Source organism: Nansenia antarctica, assembly GCF_963989245.1.
Source record: "Nansenia antarctica genome assembly, chromosome: 3".
NCBI lineage: Eukaryota > Metazoa > Chordata > Actinopteri > Argentiniformes > Microstomatidae > Nansenia > Nansenia antarctica.
Window position 1 is genome coordinate 42,314,306 of NC_137688.1, and position 12,295 is coordinate 42,326,600.

At 46.3% G+C, this 12,295-nt stretch overlaps 2 protein-coding genes across 2 annotated transcripts in view; both read left to right on the forward strand.

Moving 5' to 3' along the window:
* Positions 1-12,295, forward strand: part of myo18ab (myosin XVIIIA b) — a gene marked incomplete at both ends in the record, with an annotated part of 87,012 nt that overhangs the window by 20,983 nt on the left and 53,734 nt on the right. The gene's annotated exons all lie outside the window — the stretch shown is intronic.
* The window catches only part of LOC308153126 (uncharacterized protein), a gene marked incomplete at both ends in the record, with an annotated part of 9,653 nt that continues 5,094 nt past the window's right edge, over positions 7,737-12,295 (forward strand). Inside the window, 4 exons of the mRNA XM_080526220.1 lie at positions 7,737-7,775; positions 8,492-8,536; positions 11,167-11,987; positions 12,161-12,295. The exon at positions 12,161-12,295 is cut by the window's right edge and continues 5 nt beyond it. Coding sequence (XP_080382346.1) covers positions 7,737-7,775; positions 8,492-8,536; positions 11,167-11,987; positions 12,161-12,295 — 1,040 coding nt within the window. The remainder of the gene's footprint in view (positions 7,776-8,491; positions 8,537-11,166; positions 11,988-12,160) is intronic.

The following is a 12,295-nucleotide window of genomic DNA, read 5'->3' on the forward strand; positions in this document are numbered from 1 at the left end:
AAAGATTGATTGATTGATTGATTGAACTGTCGGCCTGGCCTGCTTACCCATATAAAACTCACCACTGTAGTGTCACAGCATGATGACTAGTATTGATTAGTGATGTTGCCATATATTAGCTGGTCACGGTACTTACTGTAATGGAGGTAGTAAATATACATTAGTGGTCTGTACATCAGCAGTGCACTCCATCAACTGTGTTGATTATTGTTCTTTTGAAAGGGGTTAATGGTAGTGTGTGTAGACTTCATTCAAATGACACATCTTTGGTGTGTTTTCTTGTTGCTTCAGCACAGTCTAGTTTTGGATAGAAACTTGACTTGACTATAGCCACTGAGTTTTCAATATGCCAAGTGCCCAGACAAGGCAAGACAGGGTGATGAAGAACTAAATTATACAGGGTTGTGTGTGAGTGTGAGTGTGTGAGTGAGAGTGTGTGTGTGCGTACATGTACTGAATGCTCCTCTCATACAAATACTTTGTCTTTCTCTCTCTCTCTCTCTCTCTCTCTCTCTCTCTCTCTCTCTCTCTCGCTCTCTCTCTCTCTCTCTCCCTCTCTCCCTCTCCTCTCTCTCAAACTCACTCTCTGTCTTTCTCACTGTCTCATTGTCAATCCCTGAAATCTGTCCCTGTTTCTTTCCCCCTCTTTCTCTTTCTCCCTCTCCCGTCTCTGATCTCATTCTCAGCTTTGCCAACAGGGTGGCTTTGTGGTCAGATAGGTTTCATCATGTGAAACCCAGACAGTCAGTCACTGTGTATGTGTGTGCGTGTGTCTCCTCTCCCTGTGAAAGAGATGCTATCTCTCTGAGCCATGCCAGGTCAGGATTGTGTACTGTACACTGTAGCGCTGCAAATCCCCTCTGTGCTAAAAATAGCCTTCCGCTGAGGCCAAGAGCCTGGCGAGAGGAGGAGGAGGGCCTGGGAGGTGTGTGTGAGTGTGTGAGTGTGTGAGTGTGTGTGTGTGTCTGGGTGTATTTGTCCTGATGTGCCTTGTGTCTGGATGTGAATGCTTTGTGTTTATGCGTGTGCTTTCTGCCTCCTCTGCCAGAAGGCGTTTCCTATCGATGAAGTACTAATAAGCTAAAAAAAAAAGCATTAGGCTATGCGTCATGCTGTAAGCATTATGACTGCCAATGGCCCCGAGCATAGAGATTACTTTTTCTTACGATGACTGACGGATAGATGATTCACTTACTTGTAAATCGCTTTGGATAAATGCGTCTGCTAAATGTCAAAAATGTAATGTAAACGTTATTGAGACATGAGGGGGCAGGGGGTGGGGCTAAGGCTAAAATTAGCATCTATTGGTGATAGAGTGACTTGAGACTTAGTTTGCAATGGCTAAAGGAGCATCTCTCTGTGGGTTCTGGCCCAAGCCTCTCTCTTTCACCCTGGCATCGTTACGACCTGTGTGCTCCACCGATTACCCATTGTTTATGATACAGAGTTGGTGTGAAAGCTCTTGCAGCACCAGCCACATGGGAGACCATCACTTTTACAGATGGATTGACAGAGATTCAGCTGAGTTGCTAAGCCTTAGTTTATATGCTCGTTTTGGCTCGATCCTCTGAATAGTGATCGATGATCACTAGTAGGTAACTAAGTATTTCTGCCATTGCCATCAATGTGAGTAATGATTCTTAGCCTTGGTTTGTGAGCACATAGGGGAAACCTCCCAACAAACAGTGTGGGAGCATGTCTCACAGTAGGCCTAGCCTACATCACATCACTCTGTGTGATACATTAGCTTTGTGGTCACTGTGGTCTGACCGCAGCTGCTGCTCTGAACTCAATTTCTCATGATGACTACCCAGGTCCCCTGGTCAGGGCTCTCCAGTATGTTATTCTTTTAGATATAGGCCTATTGGTCTAGAATTGAAATTCAGTATTGAATGTTGTACAATTCCGGATTGTTGTTCCCTAACAATGTTTTCCGTGGAAGACACTTTACTTTTCTGAGGGCAGAAAGCTTGTGTTTTCCTTGAAACGAAATAAAGCTGCGTTCAATTTGATTAAAATTCCACTCTACTCAGAGATCCCCCTCCGGACAAATTCCATGTCCAATTCAATCGACAGGAATGTAAATGGATTTGAACCCAGTTCCCCAGGAGAAAAAAAAATCCCACTCTGATTTGCCTTGCGGTTTTCCCCCTTAATCCCATATCTTTCAGTTTGATTTGTGTTGTTTTGTTATGCGTGTGTTTGCGTGCGTGTATTTTTCATGAGGTGAGTGCCACTGTAATACTCTGACCATCTGCTCATCTTTTGATGGGCCTAGCAGCCGATCTAGGAAGGGCATTGGTGGAATTTCACAAGTCATCGAGGAATGAACTCTCTCACATTGGTGCCCCGCTTGCTCCTTGTTCAAAGTGTTAATATAGACTGCAAAATGTTACAGCTGTAAGGTCATGACCCTAGAACATTGATGACAGCTATTTTCATAAGTCAACGTCACTCAACAACACAATTTCTTAATGTTGTATCTATAGGGATTCTATGCTCAAACTGTTGGCAGACCTCTTTGTTTCTGGACTGCATATTGAATCAAGACAAGATCGCATTACATTAGTTTCACAACAATAGCAGCAGTATAAAAGCCATTAACTTGTTATGACGATGACACAGTCCTCCATTATGTTCTGATGCCCATGCTAAATGTGATTGATGTTCCCTGAGGTCAAAACATCACTGACCCTCTTGTCTGTTGTCAGGCCTGTCCTGGCCAGAAGGAATCCGTAATCATACATCACTACGTCAAACACCAGCCAGTAAACATCACCTCGGGCCACCCCTGTTCGCAGCGACTGGAGGTGTTGAGTTGAATGTTTGTCATTACCACAGAGAGGTAGAGACTGAAAGAGAGAGAGAGAGAGAGAAAGCGACTGAAAGAAAGAGTTTGTGTGTATGTTTTCCCCCAAAAAATTCCTCTCCTATTGTGCATGTTATATCAACTTTCTTCTCTCAGTCCAAAGAGGCAGGCTGGTGGTGATAAGCTTGTCTCATCTCCAGACCCCTGAGTAACTATGCAGACTGATGAGACAGACAGTTTTCGGGAGGGGGCAATGTCCGCCAGACTAAAACACCCCCCCCCCCAACCACCCAGCTTTTCATAGTGATTTCAAGTGTTGCACAGTCGTTTTTTTCCATTTGATTCACATGGCATGTTGATGTTTATCTACAATCTCATTTGTTGAATGAAGGCCATAGTTTTGTTACCGGATGCTCAGTTCTGTTTGGAAGCATTGTATCATTCTTTATTTAATTTTTAAAAGTTATTTCTTTCTGACTGGGGCAGTCCCACTCATATTTTTCATTTTATTGGACTGATATAGTGAAGACAGCCAGGAAAGTAAGGAGAAGATGGGTGAGAGGGCATGTCAGCAGGGCGTGGGCCGGATTCAAACCCATGCCAACATGGACACGTGTGCACTGTAGACCGTGGTGCTAGACCACTGGACCACCCCACGCCACGCGTTGTATCATTCTAAGTAATTAGAACACACGCACACACACACGCACGCACACACACACACACACACAGAGTAGAAAAACCTTCATACACCTAGTAGAAGCACAATCACACACACAGTTGGAACACTGTCACACACACACATAATGCAAATATATGCAGACGTGAACGCGCGCACACACACACACGCACACACACACACACACACACACACACACCGACACACGCACACACACACACACAGTTAGAATGCTGTCACACTGGGGGCACACTGCCCATCAGCACTTCCCAGACCTGATAGTTATTTTTTAACGCATGATGAGTCTATAATAAAATAAGGTTATTCTATACATGCATAGACACATACACATACACACACTCACACACATGCATGCATACTGACAGACACTCTTTACTGTCTGCACTCTGTCTGGACATACCTTCACCGACATGTGCAGTGTAACACACACACACACACACACACACACACACACACACACACTCTGACATCACATCTCCTCTGTGCACGATGTTCTAAAAGCAGCCTAGTGCACCCACCCTTCTTCCCGCCTTGCCCTCCTGGCCAGCCGCTCGAGTCTCTGCATAGGCAACGCCTGTCCTGTACAACATACAGCACATCTGCTCACACTCCCCTCAACTCACTCTTCAACTCACTCTTCTCACTGCTAACTGCCTGAAAGCTCTACAGTCACTAAGCTTTTGTGCTGCACATGACTTGGATTACTTTGGTCTTCCCATGGAAACTGACAGCCGTTTGTTTTTATTGGTGAAGAATCAGGTCTTTGTTTGGCATCATGAATACAGCAGAGGCGGATATGTTTTTAGTCTTCTGGCTCCCCCTTGTGGCAGTCGGATAGAAGTGAATACAAAATAGCTTTCATTAGGAAGTGTTGCCCACTAGTGGTTGTTGTGTGATATTACAGCTAAAAAGCTAAAACAGATCATTACTGGAGGGTGTGAGAGGGTGATTGTTTAATCTCAATCTGTCTTGCTTTGATGAGACTGCATCCAGTTTCTGGTTTTGGATTTTCTCCTTCTTTCTCTCTCTCCACTACTCAAACCTAGTTTCTTGTCTCCTTTCTGACCCTTTTGATTCTCAGTAGCCATTGTTATGTTTTATTGTAGGACCTGCATTCTACTCAAATTCATCTTATTTGAATGGACTTGACGGAGCTCCTTAAAGGGCACTATGTCATGGCATTGTATTACTTACCATTACTTACGTTTGTTTTATCAACTGTATGGAGACTTAAGTTGTGATCACAGTGAGGAAGCGTGTTGGAAAGTGATTTGCTCACTGCAGTGTGCTTCCTGATGTGAGTGTGGAGGAAGCGCCAAACCCTGTGTCACTTCCTTGTCATTGCACTACCAAGTTTCTTCTCTCTTCTTCCTTTGATAAACAGATCATACTCACATCAAGATTTTCTTGAAAAAACCTTCTTTTAAAATTCTCTTTCATACACGTCCGTCATTCATCACTGCAAAAAAAGAAATTAAATTTAAAAAAATCAACACACCGTGGCATCCACCTCAGGACCAGCTGAGGAGACTGAGCAACTGCACTGAGAGAGAGAGAGAGAGAGGGCTTCTGGCTGGCCTACTGGCTTGAATTCTTGGGGGGTGAGGGGGTTGTGTCAGAGGCGTCGGAGGCAGCATTGGTTCTGGATTGGTGTCCTATTTTTAGCCCCTCTGGACCCTCGTATCGCGACAGCTGACCCACCCCTTGTCTCTCGGTAGGCTGTCAGGAATAGCCGGCGACTGGCTACCTCCTCTCTCTCACACACTCTGCTCAGGCCTCAAACTGCAGCAAAACCTTTAAGGACTTATTCTGTTACGGGAGGATTGGATCGATCTACGTAGCTACACTATACTACCCTTCATACACGAAGGAAAGCAGGTAAAGAGGTGTTGGCGGTGTGATTTGGACTGCAGGGTTGTGGGGAAAGCGAGAGGCCTTCTGTTGAGGAATCTGTGGGCTAAGTGTGTGGCCTCTATACCAGGGCTCTGGCTGGTGCCACTATATTTAGGGCTTGTCACAGTATAAGTGAGTGGGGGCAAGTTTTGGCACTTAACTGTGCTATAGCTCAGCTGGGTTAGCCATTTTGCTCTGAAGTGAGCTAGCTATGCTAACAGAACTTTGTGTAGTTTAAACTTGGTTGACATGTTTTTTTTTTTCATCCTCAGTAAGTGAGCCGTTTTAACAGCAGTTGTAAAATAAATGTGTTGATGATGGAAGGAAGGCTATGAGGGTGTCTGGAGCTGGCTCTCTTAAGTTTTATAGGCACATGAAGTTGAATGGAGCCTTTTGTGTGAGCCTCTCCCCTAATGGAAAAGTGAGTTTTGGAGTGACATAGTGTGGGCTCGTTGGTACAATGAGTGGTACCACTATGAGTGATGGCGAGGGCGTGTGGATTAAGCTTAACACCACATCATACAATTCCAGAAACATGAATATGATTTATCCCCTCAGTTCTGGCATAACATTGTTAATGATAGGTTGAGTACCATTTGATGAAAAAGTTACTTTCCATTTGCTGTAATATCAATGGCTGACTATTGAGAGAAAGAAAAAACGCTATTTTTTACATTTAAGATAGATTTACTGGGTGGATGGAAAAAAAGGAGTTGCTATTTATTTCCTGTGTAGGGTGCTGTGCCAGCTGTAAGCTGACTTCCCTTTCGTTTTGTGGCTTAGAGTCCGAGGCTGGTCTGACAGACAGTCTGTTTCCTCTGTCAATACCAACCATCTTTAAAAGGTTGCTCAAGATGAGGGTTGATTTCACCATTGGTTTGTTTTGTGATAGGCTAGATCCTGATATCTTTGAGTGTGAATTACTTTGAGGGTGATTTACTCTGTAAGTTGACTTGAGGTGTACCAACATTCAAACGCATCTTCTTCAACCTTTTTCAGTTTTCAGTGTATGACACATCATTTGAAAGCTTACAATCTGCCCTTTCATATTCTGGAAAACTGAAAAATGACATTGGCCTACCTGAGGCCTTTTATACCAGACCCTGTCACACATTAAAACTACTCCACATGTTTCTGATATGCTTTAGAATACATTTCCAAACATTGAGCTGACACGTCCATTATGAACCCCAAAACTTTGTTTTCTGAATTTGAATTGAACCTGCTTTGGTGGGCTAGCCAGTCAAGTAGGCTGCTTTCTTTGGTGGTCTGAAACTTTCCAGAAGGAGTGGTTATGTTCAGACATTTTCAGGGTTGCCATCAGCTTGATTTGTCTATAAGGCTTATTCATTGACTCAGTGTGTTGTTGTCACTACAGTTTAGACTGGCTTGTGACCTGTTGTTGTTGGTGTTCTACCAAAACATCACAGGCCCCAGAATAGTGGCTGAGTAACATTTGCCTAAGCATGCTATATCCAGTTTTACAGAGAGTGTTCCTATATCTCTTACAGAGAGTGTCCTATATTAAGCCCACCCTGTCAGTGCCTCTGTCCAGTGTCCCATTGTCCACTGATAAGCAGCACACCTATTATAGGCTAGTGCTGTGGGACAGACTGACTGACCCCCAGTAAAGCTCTGCGTTCTGGCGGGGATTAGGATACGGGCTGCTCCTCTTACCCAGTCACAGAGCAGCGGGCCTGGGCATGGGCAAAGGGGTAGACGGGCCTGTCTTGCTTGACATCTTGTGGAGCTCCACCAGCCAGATGCTATAAGGTCACTCTTAACCTACAGATTCAAACACTCTCAGCAGGGACATGTTCTCGTGCTCCTCCGCTCTACCCTCTCAAGAATTAGTCATTATATATTGATGGTAATTGTGTTGTATGCTGTTATGGCTGTTAACTGTGACGAATTGTAGACATACCTTTTAACCAGTAGTTAGTGAACATCATTTAAATATTGCAGTTGAATTGCTAAATCTCTCTGAGGATCTTGGTTCTGTGTGCTGTCTGTCTGTCTATGAAGTGATGTCATATTTTTGTGTTGTTATTGGATCCCTTTGAACCCCTCTGTTTTGACCTTCTTTAACCCCCCCCCCCCCTCCCTCCAGCTTCTCTCCGTACCCCAGTCGTTCATCTCAAGCGGCCCCTCGACTATCCCTCCGGTTTTGGCCCCTAGAGTGACTGAGGATCCAGTGATTTTGGCCTCTTGAAGACACACCCATCTATCGATCCATCCAGCACTTCTCTCCATTCCTACCCTCTCAGCCTCCCTTTGACCCAGCCCCCGACCTCCTCCCCCCTCAGCTCGGCCCATGACAGCAGTGCAGCCAACATGGCATTCTCATCACGCTTTTCCTTCTGGGAGCAAAAGGGAAGTCCTGTTCAATATTCCACACAACACAGCCGCACTGCATGGTGTGGGGAAGGGGGGGGGGGGTGACGTAGATGTCTGTGCGTGTAGAAATGTGTGCCTTGCATGTATCACATCTCCTACCAGTCTCCATTTCGGGACACACAAAGTGTCAAGTTGAGTGCTGTCTCACCACTATGCTTCCTCAGTGGGTTTTTGACCGAGCTAAAAGTAGGCTAACCGTTGTCATCGGATGCATGATCCAATACCAGTGTGTTTGACTCGCGTCAGATGGAAAAAACTCAACATGTAGTTGGCAGTGGCGAAATGATCAGCCCCTAGATAGCTTCAGAGAGTTCATCCTAGGAAAGCGCAGACTGCCAAGACGGCCTTTGATTTCATTTTGAAAGACCGCCATTTTGTTTGACCACCACCACATACTGGACCTCCACACAGTAAGGTGACGCCTCCCTTTGCCCAAAATAAGAGATGGTAAAAAACAAAATCCAAAGCCTTTTTAGCAGGCCTTTAATTTTTCTTAATTTTTCCAAAGACAATTTGGTGAGTTTCTGAATCAAAGTACAAGTTCTGTCGCCCAGCACATGCCCCGTTTTGCATGGTGTTTTCCTCGCATGGTTTGGAGTGAGAGAAGTGTACGTTACAAGTACGCCTGGCACGTGCCCACTTTTGTGTGCCAGGGTTTTGACCTCAGTTCCCTATGATATCGATCCCTCCAGGTCAAAGACGAGACCAAGCCCGGCTCCAAGAGCTCAACTCACAGTGTAAGTGTCTCAGAGTGTGCCTTCTTCTTCTCTAACTCAGGAGTCTGGGGGGGGATATAAGGGATCACAGATTTCTATCGTTCAGGGTTGACCTGGCCTAAGACCAGACTTGTTAACTCCCCTGTGCTGGTCTAAAATGACTGGACAGGTCTTATCAATGTGGCGGAACCTATTGCTAATGGAATGGAATGGAATGGAATGGAATGGACTTTATTTGTCATTGCTACAGTACAGGTACCAAACAACGAAATTTAGGAGGGGTGGCTCCCCTGGTGTTAGGAAAGGAAAAAAAAAAAAAAAACATTTTAGAAAAAGCATAAAAGCATAAAATCACAAGAAGGTAAGGAGCTGGTTTACATCAATAAAGGCTATGTACACAATCCACTGTACTATACTGCACAGATAGTCAACTAGGGTTGTCATATTGCACAAAAGTATTTTTCCACGTTATTTTAAAGTGTCACAGTTTGCAGGCTTGAAAATGTACATGTTTGTGCCTCAGCACTAGCTGCCATACAATCCGTCCGGACTGTCCTGGGCCCAGAACTTAGGCCTTTTCTGTGTTCAGGGCCTTGACGGCCCTGTGGTAGAAGCAGTCCTTCAGTCTGTTTGTCTTAGCGGCCGGGGTCCTGTACCTCCTGTTCGAGGGCAGCCTGACAAAGTGTACGTGCCCAGGGTGGGTCGGGTCCCTGGAGATCTTGGAGGCCCTCCTGAGACAGCGTGTGTTGTACAGCTCCTCCAGAGAGGGGAGGGGGGCGCCGGTGATCTTCTGTGCTGTTTTCACGACTCTCTGTAGCGCGTTTCTCTCCAGTCCTTTCTGATCTGCATGATGGAGCCACAAGAGCCTAGGGACTGGTTTGGGATTCTGCCTTGGGTTGCATCTCCCAGCGTAGGTTAATGGAATTGAAAGGAGGATGTGATGGAGAGGGAGACACTTTTGACTATTGAGATGCATCCTTCCTCTCTGCTCTCACATCACTGGTCAGGACTCTAACTTTTAGTGTTCAAGGGCTGAAGTTTCTCTGCCTCCCACTTCTGTCTCTCGCAATGACAGGTACTTTGTCATTAACAGATGATGATTTGAAAAGAGCCACTATTCTGGAAGAGCAGAGTTATTTTTCTATTCTCTATGTGGATTTAATGTCACAGATGGCTACACTTTTTAATCAGAAGCATGGAGATCGGCACAATGTCTGTAATTTAAATGCTTTCTAAATGGTGTTTTGAACATGCTGATAGTTTTTCCAGAAGACTCCATAGACTTGCATTGTGAAAATGTGAGGATTCACAAACAGGCAGTGTCAGGGGTTTTGACAGGGGTATTGGACTGTAGCCTATAGAGGGATTGTGCTGAGATGGACAGAGCAGGGTGAAAGAGGACAGTGTGTCTTTAACACAGACACTGCAGCAGTGCAGACAGGAAGTAGTTAGCAAGCCCGAGGAGTCCCAAGGCTGCATCCCCATCACCCAAGCCCCCTGTCTGGGCCACAGATAGCGCTAGGGAGCCATGGAGCACTGTCAGGTACTGTAACAACTAGAGACAAAGATTCATCATAACCAAAGCAAGTTGGGAGATAAGAGTGTGTGTGATAAGAGTGTGTGTGTGTGTGTGTGTGTGTGTGTGTGTGTGTGTGTGTGTGTGTGTGTGTGTGTGTGCGTGCGTGTGTGTGTGTGTGTGTGTGTGTAAGGTCAGTCATTTGAAGCAGGCCTTCAGGTGTTCAGTCAGGCCTCGTAGACACCTCTGCTATCTCAGATTTAAGCACCCCCTCTCTTTAATAAACCCCCCCTGTGCTATTTCAGGAGCTGGTCAGGCATGTGGCTGCTAGTAGTACAAAAGACCAACCTTACCCACTCACACACACACACACACACACACACACACACACACACACACACACACACACACACACACACACACACACACACACACACACACACACACACACAGGTCAATTTCAATCAGCTTTCAGTTTAGGTTAAACAGTTCACCAAGGGATATGGATTTTCGTGGTACCACGAGTGCAAACAAACACACTTCAACAGTCCTCTGTAGAAATCTGTGATCCCTTCAAGAAAGCCATACAGGAGCATTAGCTTTATTTCTCACCCTGTCGTAGTGTCTAAACTGTAGTACTAGGAACTGTATACTAGCATTAGAACTAATAGTCCCCTAGAGACAGCAGGGCTATTAAGTAGCGTGGTGTAGCTTTAATTATGTATGGGCAATCAGCACTTTGACCACCTGCATGCTGTAAAGATAGCTCAGAACACAGCCCAGCTACCCAAAGGACTAACACTATCCTCTGGGTGTCAAAGGGTAGACTGTCTGCCAATATACTGCTGCTGTCTAATATCAGGTCTCTCTTGTAAGAGTGTCCCCAAGAAACTAACCTGGATAAATAAAGGGTAAATGAAAAAACAACAGTTGATTAACAGTCATTATACACACAGTGTAGCTAATTCATACAGTATAATTAAAACTTCGTCATAACCTTCAAATCTTTTTTCCTTCAGTTAATTGTGTTCTGCATAGACTTCTAAGCTGGGTCATGTGTATTACCCTGTGATGGTATCTTCTAATAATATATTATCTCCTGCTGCTCTGCTCTCCCTCCATGTTGTGTGAGTAGTCTGACAGTGATGGCAGTCTGAGTAGCCGCTCCCAGTCCGTGCCCAGCCTGGACCCAGGCAGGGGCCTGCTTGGTGCCATAAGTCCCGGGCCAGAGACAAAGCCTGGGGTCCGACTCAGGAGCCCCTCGCCCCCCAGGACACGGACGCCTGCCAATGTTCTACAACGTTTCAAAAGCCCAGAGCCTTCGTCTAAGACGCCGGAGCGTTTTCGAAGTCCTGAACCTCCCCGTGCTCCCATGAGTCCTGAGCCGGTGCTGAACGGAGACAGTAAACCACATGGCGCCGTCAACGGCAGCACCAACGGTGTCGCCAAGCTTAGGGACGGCAGTGCCGGCCAGCCCGACCTCACAGAGGACCAGAGTCTCACCCGTAAGAAGGTTGTGAAGGTGGTACGCCGTGTGGTGAGGAAGGTACTACCTGGAGACGAGGAGGAAACTCCAGGACTCTCTGCGTCTACCCAGGTACCAAGCAAGCTGGTCCCAGAGCCGGCCAGACCTGCCCTAGAAGCTCTCAGACAGGTGACAACCCCAGCACCCACGTCTGTCCCCAAGACCCCCAAGATGCCAGTGTTCTCCTTCAAGCATGACACTATCAAGAAGGAGGAGAAGGACTACATGTCAGCAGGACTGACCAGCCTGATGGCCCGTGGCAGAACCAGGGACCGCCCTCGCGCACAGAAGGATGAGCCGCCTGAAAAAGCAGTGGAAGAGGAGAAGAAAGAGGAGAGAAAAGTGGAAAAAGAGAGCCCTACGTCCGTTGTGAAATCCGAGCCAAAGATCGGAGGAGACCTGGTTTCGAAACGGGAGGACACGACTACAGTGTCCGCTGCTCCTCCTGTAGCACCTCCTCGTTCTTCTGCTGCAGCCTCAAACCCCACCAGACATCCCCAATCATTGCCTTCAGGGTTCCTCCCTACCTCGAAGACTTCTCCCCTCTCCCCCCCTGCAGGCTTTGTACCAGCCCCTAAATCCTCCCCTTTGTCCCCTCCTTCAGGATTCGTCCCACCTCCAAAATCTTCCCCCCTCTCCTCTCCTACAGGATTCGTCCCGCCTTCAAAATCTTCCCCCCTCTCCTCTCCTACAGGATTCGTCCCACCACCAAAATCAACCCCCCTGTCCCCTCCTGCAG